The sequence below is a fragment of the Calidris pugnax genome, unplaced genomic scaffold, assembly GCF_001431845.1.
Source record: "Calidris pugnax isolate Ruff unplaced genomic scaffold, ASM143184v1 scaffold111, whole genome shotgun sequence".
Classification (NCBI taxonomy): domain Eukaryota; kingdom Metazoa; phylum Chordata; class Aves; order Charadriiformes; family Scolopacidae; genus Calidris; species Calidris pugnax.
The window spans coordinates 2,387,228-2,411,347 of NW_015090872.1; the positions used below are offsets into that span (position 1 = coordinate 2,387,228).

General features: G+C 49.3%; 1 protein-coding gene across 2 annotated transcripts in view; it reads right to left on the reverse strand.

Moving 5' to 3' along the window:
* KCNAB1 (potassium channel, voltage gated subfamily A regulatory beta subunit 1) overlaps positions 1-24,120 on the reverse strand; it is a 69,984-nt gene that overhangs the window by 21,460 nt on the left and 24,404 nt on the right. For both annotated transcript variants that reach the window (XM_014946066.1, XM_014946067.1), the window contains exon 2: positions 3,901-3,944. In XM_014946066.1, coding sequence (XP_014801552.1) covers positions 3,901-3,944 — 44 coding nt within the window. The remainder of the gene's footprint in view (positions 1-3,900; positions 3,945-24,120) is intronic.

Here is a 24,120-nt window from a genome sequence, read left to right on the forward strand (position 1 = left end):
AACAGTTCATGTAAGAGCAACAAGTGCTTTATCTCTTTAAATATAAGTAGTAAATATATGGAATATTAGGTATATCTGCCTGTCTATCCCAGCAGTGATGGACCCGAGGGGCTTGGGACCCCTGAACAGCAAGCATCATTGGGACCACACAGGTGGGGAATACTTTGGATTTTTTTTTCCTTGATAATTGCAAAAAACAGCCAGGGAGGAGAGTTTTTTTTGCTTGGCAAGGTGATCTCGAATGTGCCAGATGGGGTTGGGACAGTGAGATGCAGTGTTAGGGTCCCAGATGGGGCCAGGCACTGAGAAAGCAGCAAGTCCCCAGGCAGTCGGTGTGGGGGGCACCCACACCCAAAGCAGCCAGGCAGCTGCAGGGGCTGCAGTACAGCACACCACCAGTGCCTAGCTCTGATTAAAAAATAAAAATAAAGAAAAAATCACTCCAGAAAGCACAAGGCACACTTGGCATTTCAAAAAAAACGACTGAGGATGATTCACAACTTCAGCCAAGGAGAGTATTTTGGAAGAAAAATAAACTAGAGAAAGTTGGCTGGTTTTTTTAATCATTACTTTTCCCCTTCCCAAGTCATCATCATTCTCTTGTCTACGCCAATTCACTGTTTATAAACGTGCCCTCCCACCCCCGGCTCAGGCTGGTGGTGGCAGGTAGACCTCCCACTCCTGCCCTTCGCCCATCACGTCTCGCACTGGAAAGCGATTTCCCAGCTGGATATCCTCACCTTCAACAGAGGCATTTCTGTATTAAAACTAGCTTTGGCTCCATTTCCATTGCATGGCAGAGCCTAGCAAGGTGTGATTACTGCTGGGTTATTTGCTGATGCAGAATTCACAACTCGATAATGTCATTGCCAGCAGATGTGTCACCTCTGCAGGAAAAAAAAATTTAAAAAAAAAGGGTTCCTGGATGAAAGCCAAAGCTTCGCCTCCTGCCAGTACAATTTTATCCCTGGCTTGCTGCTGGCGAGGATGGTGCCACATGGAGATTTGGCACGTGGGTCTGGTCTGGCGCTCAAGCAACCAGCAAATGCTCAGCTCTGCGTGCTGCAAGTACCCGGGCACAAATGGGACCCTTTCACCACTGTTCTGGGCCAGCTGACCTTCAGGTTGGGTTAATCTTACATGCCAGGTTTGCAAAAGCTTTTCCCCAGAGCATAGCACCAGGGGGTAATGGCAGAAGCTGAGCCCTTTCTGCTCAGAAAACATCTATTTTTGTACCCGATTGCGAGGGTGGGGTGTCCCATCGGTGGCTGGAGGAACCGCTCATTTGGGAAGGTTTCTCCTTGTGCTTTTGTACATTGAATTGTACTTGGGGGATTTGGGATGGCTGGTTTCACTCTGCTGCTCGTTTCCTTGGAATCGTGGCTAATGACCTTGTTGGAGGCTGCCTCAACGTTTTCTAAAAATCAACAGGCAGCCTGTACAGGCAGAATCTGCTCTGAATTAACTACAAGAAAAATGTGACCTTATTTTTCTCCTGCGTCGCAATCGCATTTCAGAGCCAGCGTCACAGAAAGGCTGTGTGTGCCTGCCCAGGGTTAGGCTATTGAGATGCCTCATCCAAAGCCTCACCTGGCGTTAGCTCTACCCAAAAGCGGAGGTGAAAGCCAAGCCTGGAGCTGGGCTCAGCACTGGGATGCTGCAGGATCTGGGTCTGGGGGGGCTAAGCCCTGCAGAGCTGTTCCAGCTCTGGTGGGAGAAGAAGGAGATTCTGCACTCCCAGGAATGATGCCCAGCCCCTTCCCGAATCTCTCCGCTTGTGAAACACGCTGCTAACACGGCTGACCTCATCCGCTCACTCAACACTTCTCACACTGCAAGCAGCACCCAGAAAATTAATTAGTTAAAGTGTGAGCCGGGAGAAGCAGGACATAATTAAAGAGTACGCGTTGCCTTACACTGCCTACCTTTGATTCCTGTCCCGCTTCACATTTTTCTCCGCTTTTTCATACTAGAGGATGAAGCACACTCCCACCTTGCTGGGATTTTGGAAGGCTTTTAAGGAAGATCGCTGAGTCTTCAGAAACTTTAGTAAAGCTTAAATTAGATTTTTTCGTGCTGCAGAGAGTTTAGGGAAACACATTTATCTTTTAGGGAACTGGCAAAGAGAAGCTATTTAGAAAAGTCACACAAGCCAGGGCTCGAAGCAGACACCTGATGGATCTGTGGTGGGAGGGGAGGACGAGCTACACCGTGGAAAAAAAATACCTGTACATTCCAGAGAAGGTGGCAGCTGAATTTCAGGCTTTCCAGTTCTCCTCTCCCTAACTCCTGCACGCAGCCCAAGGGCTGTAGGGCTCGCTGCTTCTGGAACAGGCTGAGCTGCCTGGCTCCGAATTGATGCCCGGCAGCTTTCCCTTGCCCGGAGCAGCCACTTGCTCCCTCCTTCAGCCCCCACTCATCCCATGCAGCTGCACTCACAAAGGCTCAATATATTTAGATGCTGCTGCAGTTCCACATGCTTGAAATTAAAGAAAGGCTCTGCAAGATGTTTTTTTTTTCCTGCTGCTACTTCCTTCCCATAGCTGTTCTCCACCACAACAACATTCGCTCTTGGTGATCTCCAAGGATGATAAATAAAAATCTCTGAACCAGATAAGAATACAACTCCTTTCAATGCCTGGATCTATTTTAACCAGAAGAGCTCTTCTTGGCGGAATAGGCCTTATTTATGTGACTTGTGATACAGGGTGACTTTCACATTTCACTCTATTTTAAAAACAAATCACAAAGCGTGTTGGAAAAAATGAGCTGGGGCACCTGCCCTGTGAGCACAACCAGCACCAGTGGTGAGCTGGAAGGAGAAGCCCATCACCACAGCAGGCACCAAATGCAGGCAGAGTCCAGGTCCTTGCCCACTCCTGCCTTCACCCACTTGTCCCTGAGGCAGCAGCACAGGAGGGAGCCCAGATGACCCAACTGCTGATGCCTCCAACTCTGACCCCGGGGGGACACGGATGCCCCCCTTTAACAGGGGGCTGGAGGGGCCCTGGCAAAGCAGAGCATCCATCCCCCCCCCCGGGGGGGTCTCTGCACACCCTGAGGGGCTTTGCCCTCCTGATGCTCCAGCCTTGCACCGCAGGAAGAGGCTTGCAGTGAGAAAAACAGTTTCCTCCTTTCTACAGTGTTTGGTTTTTTTTAACATACACATATATACTGTTAAGCATTCTTCATGCAAGCGGCTCAACTGCCATCAAAGAAGTTAATCGCGTGAGTAAAGCCATCAGGAGCTGCCCAGTCCATCACACACGCTCCTCGCCAGCAGCTGAAGGCCAGCAGCACCAAGGGGAAGCCAGCAGGAACCATAGCATCCCTACAGGACCAGCACGTGTGTGCTGCAGAGCTTATGGATGCTCTTTGTGATAAAACATTGATAAGATAAAATATTGATAAGATATTCCTTAGTTTTCAAACCAATACAGAACAGAATTAACAAGGTACACACACTGGATAAGATAAATTAAAACAAAAATCTGCCCTCAGCCCAAGCAGATTGCTGTCCCCCGAGTCTGGAGCTCTGACACTTAAAGCTCTTGGGGGCATTCACAGACATCTCAGCTGTGGTGTCTGCAGGCTGTCCCTCATGGGGATCAGGCTGTCTTAGAAGGACTCTGCCCTCACACAGTTCCACTCGGGTGCTATAGGTGGAAAACATCTCTTCACGCTGCGGGCAAGTGCCTCAGCTGATGCCCAGAGCTTGTTATTAACACACATAAGGGCCACTGCCATGAGCCATCTGCAAGACTGAGCACAGGCTGGGGCTCTGAGGGAGCACAGGGTTGTTTTGTTGGTTTTTCTTTATAGTGAAATACAAGAATTGACACCATCACTTCAGGGCAGTGTGTGGCTGCAGTGAGTGCGGTGGCTGCGGAGGTTACTCACCTAGACCCAGGCACGAGACTCTCAGTCCAGATTTTCCAAGGTTTCTAGAAAGAAAATAATTAGAAAATATTATTAACCTTCAAGGGACACACAACTTAAATAACGCAGTGTGAAACCAGTAGCTGGAGAAAATGAGACCCTGCTTTTGTTTGAGTCATCCATTCTCCTCCAAAAGGGGCACATTGTCCCCCACCGGGGATGCTGGCTGCCTGGTTCATAGAAGAGTGGATGCTTTGCCACCATCCTTTGCCTCACTAGGCTGTGGGAGAAGCTCTAAGCACTCATGGGGCTGGGAATAAACCCAAATACATTCAGATGTATCTCACACTTGATGTCATTTGGATTCCCTTCATTTTCATCATCATTCAGTATTCATTGTAGTAACACTGATTGAGATATTCCCCTTATTCAGCTTCACTTTCTTTTTTTATTCACCCTCGCACTTGCCAAAACATTCCCATCCATCACAGCAGATCCCTGGTCCAGTTACCACCAGGGCTCCCAAGCTTGTGGACTCCCCTCAAACAAAACACTCCACGATTTCCTGGCCCAAGGGGAGGCAGTGGCTTAATCCCTAACCCTGGCTGCTTTTCTACATCAGCGAGATAAAGTTATCACCCTTCCCCTCACTTCCCAGAGTCAGGCTGGAGACAAGATAATTAGCCCCGAGGCCATGAAATGTGCCACACGTTAAACCTTTGCCCTAACTTAAACCTATCACTGCAGTACAAAATACCCTTTTAATTATACCCTCCTGCTTTAACCTTTATGTTACAGCTGGATCTGTGCAATTTGTTTGCCAGATCAAGGTATAATTTCAGGACCTTCTATCTACTTTCTACTGCAGAGCATCATGAACAATCACTACCCTTTTTCCTATGCCTAATGAATTATTTAAAGCCAAATAATAATTAAAAAAAAAGCCCTGCTCACCTACAGTGAAAGGAGTCAGACAAAATACTCAATGTCAGCACAGGTCCTGCCTTGCTCTTTCAGCTCCTTCTCTTTTTACAGGCTTGATTTTGTGGCCATGTCAGATATTTGCTCATATGGCACAATTTCCCACACGGGAGAGCAACCAAAGGTATCCCCAAGGGAGCCAGGGAAGACAGCCCCAGTGGTGCAGGCAGCCCACCCTCCTGCCCTAACACCACTGCTCTACCCAAAATTTAGCACTGCTGATGGGAATTTAAAATTTGGGGAGAGACAAGAACATGTCCTCCAGTAGCTGTTTGAAATGCTGCAGCTACATTGCCAGCACCACCAGCCCCTGGGCTCACAGCACGGTTGGGGCAGGCACTGACCTGATTTTTTTTTTTCATTTTCTATTTTTTTTTCCCCACTTTTTAAAAATTTTTTGGGTGGAAGCACAGCTGGACCCCTACATAACAAAACCCATCCGTGCACAGAATAGCACAAATCATGCCAATCGTCCCCTGCTCACCAGCACAAAGCACAACCCTCTGAAAGTTAAAAGGCAAATACCCAGCAGCTGCCTGCATGATCCACACAGAGCTGCAACCCTTCTGGCAGGGAAGAGGAGCCCAGGCTCAGGGGACTGGGATTTCTTCCTTACAGAATCACAGAATCTTCTAGGTTGGAAGGGACCTTAAAGATCACCTTGTCCAACCGTCAACCTAACTTTGACAAAAATAGACACCCACACAACAAACAAAAAGCAACACCATCACTAAACCATATCTCCCAGCACTACATCAACCCGTCTCTTGAACACCTCCAGGGATGGTGCCTCAACCACCTTACTTCTGGAGACAGCCCACCCACTGTATAATGCTCTTTGGAGAAGTGAAGTGCTCCTGGCTTGGGAGTCCGCAGCACGAGAAGGTCATGGACCTGTTGGAACCAGTCCAAAGGAGGCCATGAAGATGCTCAGAAGGCGTCAGAGCACCTCTGCTATGGGCACAGGCTGAGAGAATTGGGATTATTTAGCCTAGAGAAGGCTCCGGGGAGACCTTAGAGCCCCTTCCAGTCCGTAAAGGGACTACAGGAAAGATGGGGAGGGACTCCTTATCAGGGAGTGGAGCAATAGGATGAGGGTTAACGATTTTAAACTGGAAGAGGGGAGATCTAGATTAGATATTAGGAAGAAATTCTTTACTGTGACAGTGGCGAGACACAGGTTGTATCTCACCACTGGTTGCCCAGGGAAGCTGTGGGTGCCCCATCCCTGGAGGTGTTTGAGGCAAGGTTGGATGGGGCTTTGAGCAACCTGGTCTAGTGGGAGGTGTCCCTGCCCATGGAAGGGGGTTGGAACGAGATGGTCTTTAAGGTCCCTTCTAACCCAAACCATTCTGTGATTCTATGATTTCCAGTTTATGCTTATTTTGTAGAAGAGTTTTTTTAAGGCCTATTTCTCACTAAGCTATTCTTTGCCTTTCAAAGTCTGGCTCTGTCTCTGTGCAGGCACACAGGTGTGAGGGCACAGCTTGGCCATGGAGCTGTACTCCTCCCCCATCATAGATATAAAAATATATATACACACATATATACCCTTTTTATATGCATATGCATATACATACCCTTTACATATACTGCTTTATATACATATATACATGTGGTGTGAGTGAAACCCTCTGGTGTTTGCATGCATTTATTGGGCACATCACTCCCCTCAGCAGTGGGGTCTGTGTCAGTATCTTAGCCCATACAGCAAAAGGCACATCAGGGCTTGTCCCTCCACACACTGGGGATTTCACGGGGGTAAAACACACACATACACAGGAGCCAGGCTTTGCTCTGGAGAGTGATAACCAGCTCTTTGCAGAGTCTGGTCCACTAACAAACCCGGGCAGAAATATTGTGTTTGAATTTCCAAAGGTGTCTTTGCCATTTACTTAGCACATGTGACCTGGGTACTTGGAAAGTTTTATGTCCATAGTAAAGAGCCGACACTGAAAATGCCAAGTCTTCGCAGTACAAGATCCTTCTCTCAAAATGAGCTCAGAAACTGCTTGGCAGCTTGGGAGGAGGTTCCCTGAGCCTGTGGTCCAGCCTGGAGAGCATCGCAGCCCCCAGCTACTCCCATCGTTTCCAGCCCTCCTTTGCCTGCGAGCACCACGCAACTGCACGCTCTAATTAACGGGCAGGCAACGTGAAAGCAAAGCGGCCACACCAACACAGGGAGCCATGAAACAGCTAAAATCTCGGTCCACTTGGGATGGTTTGCCTCCCAGTGCAGACCTTGCGCTGCTTATAAGGATGCAGCCACTGATTTGATTCCTGGTCCTACGGCAGAGCAGTGATTTATCTGAAATAGCAACTATTCTTGAGACTTAGTTCTCCTCCATCCCCCTAAAGAAAACAACAACAACAAGAAAACAACAAAAAGCCCACCAAGCAAAAAAAATATACATATACATTTACATCTATTTTTCAGCTTCCAGGTGTATGCATATTTGTAGATATACTACACACACATATAGACAGGCATGCCTGGAAGCTGCAAAATTGCCATGTAAAAATCAATGGTTGGTTTCTAAGTAACCGGACAGTAAAAGCCCTTTGTGCTTCCATTGCACTAATTTCCAAACCTGAGACAATTAACTAGTTCAGTCCCCAGAGCTGAACCGGCAGCAGCCCAGGCAAGCTCCCAAGAATGGCCGCGCTGGGACGGTGATGGGGACAGCAGGATGAGCAATCCCTGACAAGGGCCAAGGTGCCCAGTGGGCACTGGCTGCCCTGGTCACCCATCTCCATTTGGCACTTGCTAACACCAGGTGGGGAGAACACAGGGTTCCCCCACGAGCATCCACAAGCAGTGGTACCCACCATCCCGCTTGCACAGTGGCACCATTCACTGCCATTAAAGTCCCTATTGTTTCAGTCCATTTCTGAGCCCCAACCAGGCAGCCCAGTCCACCACTCAGATACCTGGTGGTGCTGACACTCCTGGGGGCTTATGCCTATGCTATTTAAATCACTCTTTCAGAAGGAAAGAGGAGCTCTTTTCAAATAGGAATTCAGCATTGCTGAGGGCGTTGCAGGAACCTCCAGTCTCTCGGGATTGTTTTGCCTAACCTAGAAGCAGCTGATTTTAAAAAATAAAAATAAAAAAAATCAGCTCTCATACATGGTTTGGTTTGGGGTGGGGTTTTTATTGGTGGTGGTGGTTTGGGTTTTGGGGTTGTTTTAGTTTGGTTTTTCCCTCATTAGCACCGCTATCTTGCTTCTCCTCTAGCTGATATTCAGCTTCTCTTGCACTTCGCAGAACTGGAGCAATTGCACTGCTCCCCACAAATCCCTGCCTGGTCTCACTGCACACAGAGAAGGACCAAGAGTTTTATCTGCTGCTGTACCCAGCAGTCTGGGAAACCTGCAGCTGCACAGCCCGACCCAGGACCCTGTCCCTGCAGCTCCAGCAGCACCTTCCAAACCGCTTCTAGTTGCCAATCTGAAATTGTCTTCATTTTCTTTATCCCTCGCTTGCCCCACAGGCAAGACTCAAAGGTATTTAATACCTCACTCATGAATTATTTTAAAACCAAAGTCTGAAGCCAAGCGCTACCATGCCAGTGTGCTGCCCAAACCTGGGCAGAGAAGAGCTGAAGGCGCTGGAGAAGCCTCCTAAGGAGATGGAATGAGGAAAGGTGCACGGGAGCAGGGGCAGCCTCTGCTGGATATGGTGGGGTTTTTTGCAGAGAGCCCCACTCACTGTGCCCACAGCAGGAGCCATCAAAACTCACAGAAAGTACAGGGGTCACTGCAACATTTAATAAAGGACACTCAATATGGTGAAGAGCATAGGGCACTAATTTATTTTGTGAAGAGATGGAACTCATCACACTGTTTCTGCTCTTTGCAGGTCTAAGGTAGATGTATTAAATACAATTTTAAATGGACTAGATGATCTCTATGATCCCTTCCAACTCTAAAAAATTCAGTGAAATCTTTCCATTTCCCTTCTCCAGGGAGCAGGTACTGCCCTGTTCCAGTGCCAGGTGCCAAACAGGGCAGGGGACAGCAAAAGGCATGGGGACACAAAGCACTCGAGAGCCCAGCCTCGCACGCTGGTTTAACAGAGCTCTTCTTTCCTGGCGTAAACCAAAGGTGACATTTTCCCTGCCTGCGCAGCCGGGAGTTTGAGCCAACACAACCGTCCCCACAGCACTGGCAGCTTCGCCAGACTGCGCTGGGTTAACGAGCGCGGGAGATGAATGCCTGATTCATTCAAAACACAGCTTGCCACTCGGAGATGTTGTTAAAAATACACCGAGGTACCAAAACAGCGCACGGGGAGGGACGACATTTCCCTTGACTAGGCTTTTCCAAGCAGAGGGCACATCCATCTCCCGAGGAAGCATGGGTTCTTGGCTGTGCTTGACGGGCAGCGGTGTGGGGACGTCACTCCGAGATGCCAGCATCCATGGCATCACCCATGTACCAGCAGCCTCCAGGAATGGCTGCTGCTGCTAAACACCAGCCAACACCACTCCATTTCCCTTCTCCAGGGAGCAGGTACTGCCCTGTTCCAGTGCCAGGTGCCAAACAGGGCAGGGGACAGCAAAAGGCATGGGGACACAAAGCACTCGAGAGCCCAGCCTCGCACGCTGGTTTAACAGAGCTCTTCTTTCCTGGCGTAAACCAAAGGTGACATTTTCCCTGCCTGCGCAGCCGGGAGTTTGAGCCAACACAACCGTCCCCACAGCACTGGCAGCTTCGCCAGACTGCGCTGGGTTAACGAGCGCGGGAGATGAATGCCTGATTCATTCAAAACACAGCTTGCCACTCGGAGATGTTGTTAAAAATACACCGAGGTACCAAAACAGCGCGCGGGGAGGGACGACATTTCCCTTGACTAGGCTTTTCCAAGCAGAGGGCACATCCATCTCCCGAGGAAGCATGGGTTCTTGGCTGTGCTTGACGGGCAGCGGTGTGGGGACGTCACTCCGAGATGCCAGCATCCATGGCATCACCCATGTACCAGCAGCCTCCAGGAATGGCTGCTGCTGCTAAACACCAGCCAACACCACGTGAATCACCGGGCAGCACGTGCAACCAGCCCCGGCAGGGAAAAGGCTGGAAGGAGGCGTTAGCCAGGGAATGGCACCTTCCCACTGGAAAGGAGTGACTCAAGACATGCCACCCAAAGGGGCAGCACAGTCACAGGGCTGGTTACCAATCCCTCAACCCCTTGGCAGGTCTTAAGAAAAAGTCAAGTTCTCATTTTCTCTTGCTAATGGAGAGAGTTGCACACACCCCACACCTGCTCCTTCATCACCATCCTCGGGCTCAGAGCTGCGGTCCCCAGTGCTGTAAGGATTCTGGCCAGGATGAACTTGGGTGTTTTGCCCCATGGCCTGGCAGGCAGTGCCCTGGCTGAGCAGGCATCAGGTCCGCAGGTGAAGGGTTATTTCAGCTGTGCAGAGACCTGGAAAAATTCTGTGCTCAACTGCTCACGCCTTTTCCCAGCCTACAGCAAAGAGCAGAGCTTCTGCCTGGGCAGCAATTACCGGGTCCCTTCCCTCTGACTCGAGGGCACAAAGCGCTCTCAGATTCGCTTCGCTGACTAATTCCCATTTCCCTTGTTTCCAGCAGATGCACGGCTCCTTATCTGTGGCTCCAGCCTTGGCTGGATGCTGGGGAGCAAGTGGAGCTCCCTATGTCCCACCACAGCTGCTCATTTATAAATGGATAGAAAAAACCACAACCATATCCCACCACACAGCTTAGCTTTTAAGCATGGGAGAAACTAAACTCAGAAAAGATCATTTGGTTGTGGACTCAACTGCAATACTGAAGAAGAAGCCCAAGTTAATTATTTTGCTAGAAACAAGTGGTTAAACAAGCCGGATGCTAACAGAGTGGCACCAGTCCCCCATGCAGGGATCAGCCACCACAAGCCCAGCCTGGATCCAGCCCCAGGTACACACTCAGGGCTGCAAAAGTCCTCAGTTCCCCCAGGCTGGAGGGAAAACAAACAAAACAAAAAAAAGAGAAGTGGGGGAAAAAAAAAAGCGCCATTTTGCTCGTTAGCTGCTTTGCTGTGAGCAAAGATACAGGCAAAACCAAGGAAAATGCTAGATAGAGGCACATATCAGATTCAAACAATGGGTAAGAGGAGCTTGTTGCTTCTCTGAGGAGACAGGATTTGACACACATGAGAAAAGCCAAGGTGGCAAATTTTGACTTCAAGAGCCCTTTAGTTCAGCATCAGGAAGTCAAAAAGTGATACAAAGGAAAAAAGAGGAGACTAAGGTGTTCTGCAGAAATACAGAGGGGTGATAAGAGCTGGAGACGCTTCTAGGATAAAGCCTAACAGTAAAAATGCAGGGAAGAAATTACAGTTTGCCAAGTTTCAGGAACAAAGCAGGGTGAAATCCATTCCCAGGGGATTTTTCTTTGTAATGTGGCTGTGTAGGAAGATTAGATTGTGTCCGAAACATTAATTTTGGTTAAAAAGACAAGAATCCAAGGTTCAAAATTGAGATTAATATTTGGCAGGGAAAGGTGAGAATAATTTGACTGTGCAGCAATTCTAAACCCATTTAACTCCTTCTCAGGAAAGGTATTTGATGGGTAAAACATCCTACAGCACTGTTGGCTACCTGCAATTCTGAAACGATCCTTCTAATGATGAAGAATGAAGACTTACAAGTCTGTTGAAAAGCTTTCCCCTTGTTGCTGGTTTTGCTTTTAAAAGCCTTACTCAGGCTACCCTGCAACCTTCCAAACCATCCCATGCTGCAGCCCCAGAGCATGCATAGGTATCACTTCATCAACATAAATCTGCATATAATAGCATAATACAGGTAAGTGTTAATTGTACAGAATATCTCTATCAAAATAAACTTGGAACTTGCTGCAGATGGGCTTTCCTGGGCTCTCCCTGAGCTTCCAGAGACGCGCACTGGGTGGTTCAGGGTGAGCATGCAAAGGGGCAGAATGGACAAAGTCACAAAGGCCTAATGGTGGGGTTTATTCTGATTTTCTAACTCATAAGTTCTAGGCTCCTCTTGCAAAAACCAACCCAATAGAGATTTGGGTGCTGCCCAGTGCCATTCCTCTGCCGCAGGGACAGCCCTCTCCGGTCACCTGCAGTGATTGTCCTGCTCACCAGAGCCACCAGCTCCTCCTTTCAGACATGCTCTGCTCTTTCCTCCTATTAGGAACTTTCTGCAGTATTTAACCAAAGCTTTTTATTTCCTCAATTCCACTCCATTACACTGTTAGCAAAGCCTTTTCACTGGAACTGAAAAAAAAAAAACCACCCAGCTATTTGCAAGCCTCTTCCATATCTCCTCTGCTTAAGCCAGCTTTTTAAGTATCACTGAACCTTTTCTTGCTGAAAAAACAGTCTTTTCCTGTGATGCTGCTGTCCCAATTATCTCACAGGACATGTGGGGGGTGGCCAATTATAATCCCATGGTCGTTAAGGGCTCACCTCACCCAAGCTGAGAAAAACCGTTTCAAGTGGAATTGCACATAGGTAAGAAGCCCATAGCCCTTGCCTTAAACCAGTGGTGCCCAGTCCAGACCCACCTAAACCTCATTTAACAGAGGTGTAGCAGCAAGGATTGCAAAAGACCTGAAAAATGCCCAAGTCCTCATTTTGCCTTTTGCCCTCACCCAATGCCCCCTTAATGGCTTTTACGGTAACTTCTAGTTTAATTATTTCCTCAGAAGGGTAAGTGCTGACAGTGCAGTCAGAGCTGAACGAGACCAAAATGAATATATAATTTTTGTATGTCTCTTGTGGGCAGTGAGAACTGAGGGAACCTGCGAGAGCCCGAGGAGCCCTGCCCCATGCCCTCCTGCTGCTCTTCTGAGCTGAGTTTCTGCAGCATGGCAAGGCTGGAGGGCTGTCCCTGCAGCAAAGTGTCCCTGGCCAGTCTAGGGGAAGAGGAGAGTTCTATGAGGGACTTCAACAGGAGGTGGGTGCAATGAGCCTGGAGAAGAAAGTTCCACAGGGATCCTGGGGAGCCATGAGAGACAAGAGGGAATCCAGAAAGAAGCGGTACCATGAGGGACCTGGGGAGGATGAGGCTTGGCATTCTGAGAAGGGACTCAGGATTTGGGAGAAAAAAACCCACTATGGTGAGAATCTCTCAGGCTGACAGAGTTGGGGTTGCTCAGCCTGGAGAAGAAGAGGCTTCAGGGGTCCATATAGCCCCCTCAAGTACCTAAAGGGGCTACAGGAGAGATGGGGAGGGACTCCTTATCAGGAAGTGGAGCGATAGGATGGTGGGGGGAATGGTTTTAAACTGAAAGAGGGGAGATTTGGATTAGATATTAGGTAGAAATTCTTTACTGTGACCGTGGTGAGACACTGGTTGGCCAGAGAAGCTGTGGCTGCCCCATCCCTGGAGGGGTTCAAGGCCAGGCTAGCTGGGGCTTTGGGCTACCTCATCTAGTGGGAGTTGTCTCTGCCCATGGCAGGGGGTTGGAACTAGATGGTCTTCAAGATCCCTTCCAACCCAAATCATTGTATGATTCTATGATTTTTATGACTAGTCACTGATGAGGCAACACGCAACAACACAGCCCTTCACCCCTCACGACACCCCCAGACCTCACACTCCTCCATCGAGGCACCTGGGTGTCAGCAGAGGGGAGGGTCCCAGTTTCATGGCCCAGCACCTCGGTCTCTCCCAGGATGGGCAGTAGCTGAAACCACTCTGAGCCAGGCTGCGTGCACGCAGGCAGCTGCAGGACAGGGCTTTAATTAGTGCCTAACGCAGCTCCTGCATTTGAAGCCCCACATTTGTGTGGGTGCCAGGTGGCTCCCACAGGCACTGGGCTAGAGGGGCCCCCCAAAACCACACACAGAGACACCCACATCCTCCCACACTCCTGACAGGGGTCCCATCCCCAGCAGGAAAGCATCACTGTGGACCACAGCCAGGTCTGCCCCAGGCACCGTGTGGGCAGCAGCATGGCACGCTGGCACCCAGTTGGGTCTGGGGGATTTTCAGAGCTGACATTCTCCTTAATTAAAAGAAAAGGGGGAGAAGTCGGGGGAGAAAACGTGCTTACTGAGCAGCCCATGCCATATGGCAGGAATGGTATTTGTCTCCTGTGGCACAGGGCAGAAAGCGATTGTAATTATTCACTTTTAATTAATTCTAGTGTAGAGGAATCGGTAAGGGAGCCCATCAATGGCAGCAAACTCCACAGCACTGAAGGCAGCTGTAGCACCAGGCTGCAGGGAAGCACCAGCAGCCACCAAGCTTGGTCCCTACATCCTGCCAGCACTGAGCACCCCTCAGTCACCACTGGAAGGTGCTTTCCCCATCCTCCTAGAGCCACATCCATCAAGTGGACCCCCCAAAACCACACAGACCCAGCTCCCCAGGTACTCCAACAGGAGAGAGCACCTACCTCAGCACCCAGCCCAAATGCAGAGCAGAGTCATTTCCCCTTGCACTTCAGCAAGCAGTAAGGAAGAATAATCCCCTTCTTTAAAACAACCTTCATCGTTAACCTTCCAGCCCTACCCCAGAACACCACGCACAGCATCACCTGGGTACCAGAAGCTTCCAATTGCACACAGCTGGAAGAGCAGCAGCTTGAGTCCTATCACAAGCCTCACGCACAAGGGCTGAGCCAGCACCCTCCCGGCAGGGCTTTATGGTCTGAGCCACCTGTGCTGCCTAAGCAACTCGTTAACCTACAAATGGTTCCTCCCATTGTTAAGGGACAAAGCAATTATAAGAAAATCCATCCTTCATTGCTGCTTTTCGTTGTTCAGAGTGGGGAGATTTTGGGTTTGGTGACCTCCATTAACACATGTCCAAATCAGCCCAAACCTTCCCTCCCAGGGCAGGGGTGTCACATCATCAGGTGTCTGAACCTGTGTTGGCCTCTGCCCCCGTAACTCCACCAGGTTCCTGCTGGTTTGCAAAAGGGAGGAGGCTCCTGTTCAGTCCAAAACCATCTGCCTCCAGGTGTGGTGTAAACTTCACACCATGTCCAACACCAGGCTGAGCTTACCTGCTGCACTGTGTTTTAGTGAAGCTAAAGCTGATCCCAGCCAGGACCAGCTCTGGGTGCTGCCAGTTCCCGCCACCCTGCATCAAGCCAGACTGGAAACATCTCCAAAACAGCCTCCTGTTTGGTGGAGGCTAAAAACAAAGAGTTTAAGATTTTAAAGCAGAAAGTGATGGTTGGGCTCTTGCAAGATGAAGCTGCCAAGCAGCTTTGCTTTAGTCTGAGGTGTGCTGAGCAAACCCTGCTTTAAGCTTCTTTACTTCCAGTATTCCCATCTGTACAATGGGTTCAGGACAATCATCCTATCTGCTTGTCCATCCATCTATCTATCTATCTGTCTATCTGTTGGTCTATCCACCTATCTATCTGTCAGTCTATCCATATATCTATCTATCTGTCGGTCTATCTATCTATTAGGAATGAGAGAGAAAGAGTGAGAGTTTTTTCTAAGGAAAAACATAAGTTTTAAATAAAATCTCTGCAATAACACATACAATGACTAAAACATTTTCGACTCCACACCCACAGAGGAATCATCAGGCTTAGGAGAGCTCGACAGAAATCAGATAATGCTGTTTTTCGCTGGTTCCAACCCCAGTTTCATTGCTCTGTGTTGGTGTTTTTGCCCACAGAGTACAACCTCTACCAGAAATACAAAACCCAGGGGATGGATCCCACGTGGGTCAGTTATACCAAAGCAGTCCCAGTGGCAGGTGACCCCCCAGGGCCCCATTTCACAAGCCTCCCTGCCAGTGGGTGAGGGTCCCACGTCCATGGGGGCACCACCAGCTCCCGCTGCCCACGCTGTGGTGCCCACAGCCATGCCAACAGCCTCAGCATGAAGGAGGCGTGTGGAGGAGGCAAAACCCAGCGCTCCTCAGGCATTTCTAAGTATTCCAGCATGCAAAAAAGCATGCAGAGAGCAAAAGATGGGGGGAAGGAGGTGGGAGGGGAGAGAGAGGCTTTGAGCAGAGCAGGAGGAATTGGGAAGGGCACAAAAACAGCCCCTGGCAGAGGAAGCAGCATCTTCAGGTGCAAGACCCACCCGCAGGTGTCTTCATGGACATCCTCCACCACCAGAAAGGAGGGACTGGGGCACCCGGAGCATGGTGTAGCCCTGCTCGCACCCTCGTGGGTGTGGGGTGAGCCCCAAGGCTGTGATACAGCCCCCCGACCCATCCAATTAAGCAAAACTGGGGAAAACATGGCACATTTTTTCCTGCATATAAACTACAGACGGTGTGGCTTATTGCTACAAAAACGTGAAAGAAAAGTCACTGTTCCCAAAGCTGGCGGTGGGAAAACAACGTTGCTTAGAAACATCCCCATTAGTGCTCCAGAACCGTTCCTTTCTGCACAGAAAATGAATAAAATATGTAATTTGTTCCCTGAAAAAAAAAAGAGGCTGTTTCGAATAACAACAAAAACCTGATGAAAGCAGAGACCCTTTCCAATTGCCCTCTCCTGCTGTAGCACATCTGACATCCTTGGCCTGCGACCTGCAGAGTGGGGAACAACAAAGTGTAATCCCAGGCTTTGGAGCTGTGAATTGGCCTTAACGCTTCTGCTTGCTTCATCCCCTACAAAACCCTCACTGTTTCAGCTGCTTCCTATGATGATGAACCCTCTAATCACACCCCACTTCTCTCCCCCACCAAATGCCAGTGCACTGCAGATACTCTGCAACCCCTGAGCAAAGGGAGCTGGTGGCGGTTGCAGACCCCAATCCAATCCCCTGCACTAAAATGGGGGATGAGGGGAAGCTATGACTCCCCAAATTTCCCTGGTTGTACACTGCAAGGCGGGGTACATCCCCTCCATCCCTGCCCTGTGAGGAAAGGCCTGTTTCTCACCCCAGGAGAACATCTGTGGGGTCACCAGGACATGGGGTGCCCTGTGCAAACCAGCACAGCGTGGCAGGGAGGGGAAAGGCCAGGCAGGAGAGGGTCCATCCCCTCCTGCCCAGCCGAGCTCTCTTCTCCACCATCACTCCACCTTCCCTGAGACCTCCAGGTGCAAAACCGTTGAAAGTTTTGGGCAATGTGTCTGTCAGGCACTATGATGCTGGAAAGACCTACCCTTCCAGCACCAACCCCGTCTGCAGGGCTTTTATTCCTCTGGATGCCCCCCAAGACACACAGGCATCTCCTTAGTCTGGCAATGCCAAACCAGAGAGCAGCGAAGACACGGAGCCAAAACACTCTGTATTTCTGAGTGCTCTGGGAAAACACACCATCTCCACGTCTCCTCACAAGTTTCTAAGGTGACCTGTCAGCATCTGCTCAGGCTCCAGAGCTTCCCACCTCCCCAGGGGAAGATGCAACCTCCTTCACTGAAGGGTGCTCAGCTCTTCCTAACATTTTGGAGCCCCGTAAATGTTATTTGTCACGATTCATCGGGCTGCAACAGCCCCCAGCGTGGCTTAGTCTTGCTGTGAACCGAGGGTGAGGCAACATGGAGGTGTTAATTCTCTTCTTTAATTAACTTGGGTGGTTTCCTGCTTTGAAGGCTGGATTTCGTTTTGCCTCATCAGCTCAAAAAGACCTGCAGATTTTAGACAAGCAGTAGCTGCCCCTCAGCAAGCTCCGATGGCAGGAGGTTGTCTCTAAGTGGTGTGGGTGGGAAGAGAGAAAAATAATGGTTTCTGTCTCCCATTTTGCGAACAAAACACTTCACAACATGCACAGCAGTTTCCACTAAATTACCGCCCGTATTAGCAGTAATTGCAGTGATGCAGAATCTCAGCTTTCCACTGTTTTATGTACTTTAAACCCCTTTACTTGCGCCGAGATAGCGAAGCGAGGGAGGTGTGTGTGCGGCTGGAACACCTGCATACCCTTGGCAGGCTTTGGTTAGGGGCAGGTGCAAACCACTGCACCCCGCTTCGTTTCGGGTGATGTTACAAAAATCAGCTCAATACCTCACCAGTCGTGTTTGCTGCTTTCTGGTAATATTTTCGACTGCCTGCCAAGTCAGCATCGCATTCTGCCCAGAAAACGGTTTATTACAGGATGGGGTATCTAATCTCAGGAAATTTTAAACTCTGTTTTCAAATGACAAGAAGCCCAGATGAACATGCAAAGCTGTAGCAGAAGCTGGACCACCATAGATGGCCCAACAGATACTTGAGTGAACTGAAAACACAGATGTATTTCCTCAGTTAAGCACGTGCATTCTGAAATTTGCTTCAACGTTCAGTCTTACACTTGCAGTGCTTGACTGTGCTTATGTTTGCTGCTTTGCAAACTGCTTTGTAATCTCTTCTACCTAAGATGTTGTAGGAATAAAATAGAATTTGATTTTAATCATGCGTGTCCGCAGTAGCACAGTGAAGGTGCACCTGGAGCAAGGTTGCTTTTCTAAGCTATTTCAGAGTGGACGTGGATGGACCACACAGTCCCAGGTGCTCCTCCAAGCATCTTCCTTCCCACCCAGGTTTCTGCAGCAGTGTGGCAGGTGGTGGCTGCCCTTTGGTCCCTGTAGCACCAAAACAAGCTTTGGGGGATTTGGTGACTCTCCCCACTGCTGTAGCAATGATGTTAAGTATTAGGTCAATGACACCAAATAGGAAAAGAAAAAAACCATTACTAGTGGAATAGCTGCAGAGGCAAAACAGAACAGTATTGATCTGCTGAAAAACAACAGCAGCAAAGCCAGGAGGTGGGTCCTGGGCGATGGAAGCCCCGTCTCGGCTGCAGGAGGGACAGCCAGCCCAGGCACGGACGGCACGAGGGGACAAGCAGGTGCCTAAATGGCATCTGGCCCCAGTTTCTTGGCTCTCCTCACACTTTCCAACTCATCTCCCGTACTCGTAGGGCCACCGGGTGCGTAGGTGGTCGCTTCAGCTGAAATTCCCCAGGATTTTTTTTTTTTTTTTTTTTTTCTGGCTGCAGGCCGCTCGCCCAGTCAGTGGTTGCTGTTATGGGAGCTGAGAGGAAGGGGCTTCATCCGTAGACACTTCCAATATTGTAGTGACAAGAGAAGGGGTGTGAGGTGCTCTCAGACTGCCAGGACACCTCATCTCTACTGGTGAGCTCCTCTTTTTTTTTTTTTTTTTTTTCCTGGCTGCAGGCCTCAGAAAAAGTTGCGGATGACGCATTAAAATGTAGATAAGGTAAAATAGATGGGCCGCAGCCAAGCGCAGGGGCTGCTGCGTGTGGCTCTGGCAGACGTGCCGGCGTGCTCAGCCTCCCCGCGCGGGATCCGTGCCATCAGTGAGGCTCCCGCATGCCAGGCTCTTATCCCACTCCTTCCCGCCCGCCCCGGCTCCCGGGGAGCCCAGACCAGAGGCAGTTTGGGGGGTTGGGTGCTGGATCCTGAGCAGAAATGGTTGTGCGAGATTGCTGCGATGGCAGCGGCTGCCATCTCTATTTCCAGCCTTGTCCCGGTGGGGGATGCCGGAGCGGGGGCAGGACTGGCACTGGTGTTCCCAGGGGAATAGCTCAGTCGGGGTGGGGAGGGGGGGGACACACGACTCCCATATTCCAGCAACCGCATCCTGGAACGGTTCACAGCCCACAGCTCTCCTGCCCCCACCGCGTTTCGTCAGCCGTGGGACCCCAGGATGAAAGAGAGGAAAAGGAAAAATATTTGTCATCCTGCAGTGATACTTTTAAAGTGCAGAATTTCAAATGTCTGAGGGAAGTACATTATCCTTGTAAAAAAGAAAAAAAATAAAAAAAAATTTCACAGTTCCTACAGGATTTGAATGAATCAAGTTATTTCCAGAAATAAGGGAGGATCCTCCATCCCACCTCTGCACGGATTAATCCACAGCTTCCCCATCATCCTGCAGTGGTACCCGACCCTGCAGTGCTACAGATCTCGGACACGGCAAAGACCTGGCAAACCTGGAACATGTGCCCAACCCTGTTACAATGCCCAGGTCGATTCCCCTTTATTCATGTAGGAAATTAGTAAGCAAATCATACCTGTGCGTAGGGTGCTGACTGTGCTGTCACTATTCAACACATCCCATAGGGCTGTAAATAATAGATGCCATTTTCTCTCATTTCAGTACTACTTCAGAGTAAAAGAGGCAAAATAAAAAATTTAAAACCCTATCCCTGGTTTTTCCTTCCCCATCCGCTGACCCACCTTGGAAAGTATTAGTCACTAAGCTGAAGTGATTGAATAAGCTGAAACTGGAAAAAACATATTTTCTCCACAGGCAGGAGAGGCTAACTCTGACAGAATCACAAGACTAACGAACGGGAAGGAATCTGAGCTGCCCTGGCCAAAATCTGGGCACTCAGCACAGATGCAGCCGGGAGCATCCACAGCAGGGTTAGCCTGAGAAGAGGAGCCTTTCGCTTTGGAGGAGCAATTTATTCTCACAAAAATATTTAGGTAAGAACTATTTGCATAAACTAATCTAAAAATAAGCAGGCTGAGGCAGGGAAACCACTGTGATAAATAACTGAATTTTTGCTTTAATTACTGTGCGGGACTTTGACCCTTTCAGAGAGAAAGGGCAGCTTTGACAGATTTTAAGCACTTCTGAAATCAGTGGCACCAGTTTCACAGTCGGTGCAGCTGAAGCTGTGACCAGGCAGCACTTGGTTTTTCTGGCAAACGTTAACGCCAACAGGAGAATATAGGTATGCCATGAAAGTTTTATAACTTCCTACCCCAAATATTTCTACAGCAGCTTCTTTGCCTACAGAGCACGTGCTTTCTGATGACTTACACAAGCCCTTTGTGAGCAGCGTGCAGGCTGGGCGTACGTGTAGGCAATCCTAAGAGCCTCAGCCCTGCCGTCCCCTTTCTCATGTCCTTTCTGTGCAAGAAGGCCATCTCATTTATCAAACCTGAGGTTCTCCGGATGTGCTGCATCCACCTGAATTTACGCTGCCGGCGGGCCCTGCGATAGACTCTCACACTGCTGTTGTGTGCTGTAAGCAAAAACTAGGCATCAAACACACACCAGCTTTCCTCTTTGGGAGCTGTGAGAAACAAGGCACTAGGACTTTGTTGGGGTGCCACGTACAAAGGGCTTCCAGGAGCTTTTTCAGGACTTTATTTTTCTATGTGCTGCTTCTGCTTCTCAAGCCCTGTGTCCCGTCAATTGTTTCTGTTTGTTCTCCAAGCAGAGCTTTGCCAGAAAATAGCTCCTGAAACTTTTTAGCGTGGTGCCTGCTGAGCCCTGACGGAGTGCCCAACCACACCAAGCAAGGCATCTCAGACACCAGGTATCACTCTCCACTCCCACCCACCTGCCAGGAGGTTTTCTACTGCTACAAAAATAGTTTGAGAAACATTTCTAATATATTTGGCATATATATACTCGCTATGAGTAGCGAGTGTCAGTTTGCTGAAGGGACAGTGCTGCATCTCCTGCAGGGGATGCTGCTGTGGGGAACAGCGGGGACATCGTGGTGGGACAGTGGGGCTGTGTGTCCCAGCAGCCACCCAGAGTGAGTCCAGCAGACAGGGCACAGCCTGACCCAAAAGGCTCTGCCGTCTCTCCTACATGCCCAGGGCCACCACGCTGTCACAGGGGCTCCTTCATCCTCCCTGCCTCCTCCAGCGGGGTGTACAGTGAGCACAACAGAGGACACAGAGAGAGAGCAGCATCTGAGCAACTTCTAAAATAGGTTTGTTTAGGAGCAAACATCTCCAAACTCCTCCAGAGGCTCCCACCAAACACTGGTCTGTCCCCTGCAGAGTGATGGGAAACATCACCTGGACCACCCCGAAGAAGAGGGCTGGGATAAGGGACACGGTAGCCAAAGTCCACGTTGCATTAGCAAGATCCATCCAAACCATCCACTGACTTCACATCAGGTATCTACCCACCACTAAGCGCCACCAGATTTTGGGTTGTTGGATATGGAAGTTTTGCTGTAGCAACAACTCCACGGAGCTATCCCTCTCCTGCCACAGTGCTCAGCACAGGCTGAACCCCGGGCAAAGGGGAGACTCCCAAATACTGAAAAACATGGAAGTTTTGCTGTAGCAACAACTCCACGGAGCTATCCCTCTCCTGCCACAGTGCTCAGCACAGGCTGAACCCCGGGCAAAGGGGAGACGTTCCACTGACTGGTAGCAGGGAATATGTCACCCCAACTTTAACCTCTGGGCTCACACCAAGTCTCATGCAGAGCCTTTTCCTTACTGAGAATGAATTTCTTAACAAACGTGTTCTGCAGATGGTGGTTTATAATGTTGGTCTAAAATAAAAATAAGCGTGCTCAAAATTCAAATTGGATTTCGCCAAAGCAGCCATGCTAAAATAATACATTTTAAATATCTTAAACTGTGCGCTTCACAAGTAATTAAATTAGCAGTGTTTCTGCATTACATCTTTTCTTCCATCCATTTAAGCATTAGATTAATGTTGTCATGCAGATTTTAAATGGAAAATACCACGCTGCGGGGAAGGGTTTGGGATGAGCAGAGCGGAGCAGGATGGGGTTTGGCAGCTGGTCCAGCAGGAACCTGCTTCAGCCACCGCCGTCGGTCGGGAGCTGCCCCGTGCTGCCTCCTGCCAGGGGTACAGCCACCAGCCACCACTGCCCCAGGAGAGGGGACCCCCATGACAGGAGGCACAGGGAGCAGGAGTTGTGGGGCAGCTACCCACTGGTGACAGGGACAGCTGCCCAGGCTGCTCCCCTGCCCTTGCACTCCTGCCCTGTGTCCTGCACAGCTTTGAGAGGCTGCAGAGCTCGTCGCCAGAATATGATTGCACTGTTTGAAAGCCTCCTTAAAATACCATCATTTTGTTTCTTCTTAACAAACCCGACATGAAAAGCATGCTCTTTAAAATACCGTTTGTCCTTGAATTCGATCTTGTTCTCCTTAGCTCATCACTCTCTCTTGGGATTAAAACGGGGGGGGCTGGAATCAATGGCAGAACAAGTCCTGGCTTGTTGCTGTACCCCCGCAAGTGCCACCAGGACCTCAGGACAGCATTCCTGTCCCTGGTGGGACACAGACCCCAGGACAGGCAATCCAGCATCCCCCAACCTTGCTCTGTGGGTTCTAGACACCAGGCTGGGGGATGAGAAACAGCTTGCACACCACACTGGCTGAGGAATTGGGGACTATCACAGTGTAGCTGGGCAGAGATGGTGTCAAATGCTGACACCCATCCTCTGTACCACAGTCCCCGCTCTGCACTAAGGCACGAGCCAGCACCGCTCCGACCGGCTGCGCATTTCTCCCCGAGCTAAACCTCGTGGAGGATATATAACAAAGCTGCCGGACAGACATTTCCAAAGTCCCTAATAAATCAGAAACATTTTTATGAAGAATATTACAACACTGGGAGATAACACTAAAAATCCGTTTGTCAATTAACTAAAGTTGATGAAGGAGGTTCTTGGGCTGGTTTGGTCTCCGGGGGAGAGAGGGGAGAAGGAGAAATGAAAGAAATCCCTTGGCTGCATCCAGGGGCACAGGGCAGAGGCTGCAGACCCCATGGTGCTGGGCATCACTCCCCTGGTGGGAAAGCCACATGCAGAGAGCTGGGCAGGCACCACCTGGGCAGCCTGCTTTTTTTTTTTTAAAAAAAAAAGATGATTTTGCTTTATCTGAAACCTGGAAGAGGAGGTACACTTTCAGTGCTTACACTCAGCCCAGACATCTACAAATTCTTCATTTACCGAAGACGCAAAAGCCAGGGAGTGAGTACACCTTTGAGGAGCTCCATGCACTATCACACCTTGAGAGTTTACACAGTAAGTAAACGTGTGTTCAAATCTAAAGCTCAGTTTGTCTACGTTCGTTTTAACCCTGTTGTGTTAAACACGGCTTTTACATCCATGTAATGAGATGAGAGAAATCCAGACCACACCGAACCCACAGCCTTTCCTAGCAGCTACAGACTCCTGGAGAGCCATTAGGAATTTAAGAGCAATTTAAGTGTGAATCCACACGGATTTTGTTTACCCAACTCTGTTCCCTTTTCTCCTTCTTTGAGTTATTCCTCCCTTCTTTGTAGCCATTGTAAGCTACAGTCCTGGGGGAAACGCATTGTGAATTCAGTCTAAATCCATTCTGCTCTCTGGATTGGTCTTAATTTACGTCAATAAAATGAAGATCAGATGATGAGCCATAAAAATCAACCTGATGTGGAGAGCTACTGAAATAATATGTAATTTTATATCAAAATAATTGTGCCATTTCCATGTGAGTGCCTAAAACTACTCATAATTGCAGCACGACTTAAATAAACCGTGGATTCCTAAATATATACAGTAGTTATTACGGTTAATGGTTGTAGTACGATGCAAGGAAAAAGAAGACACAAGTCCTGAAATACTGCTAAGA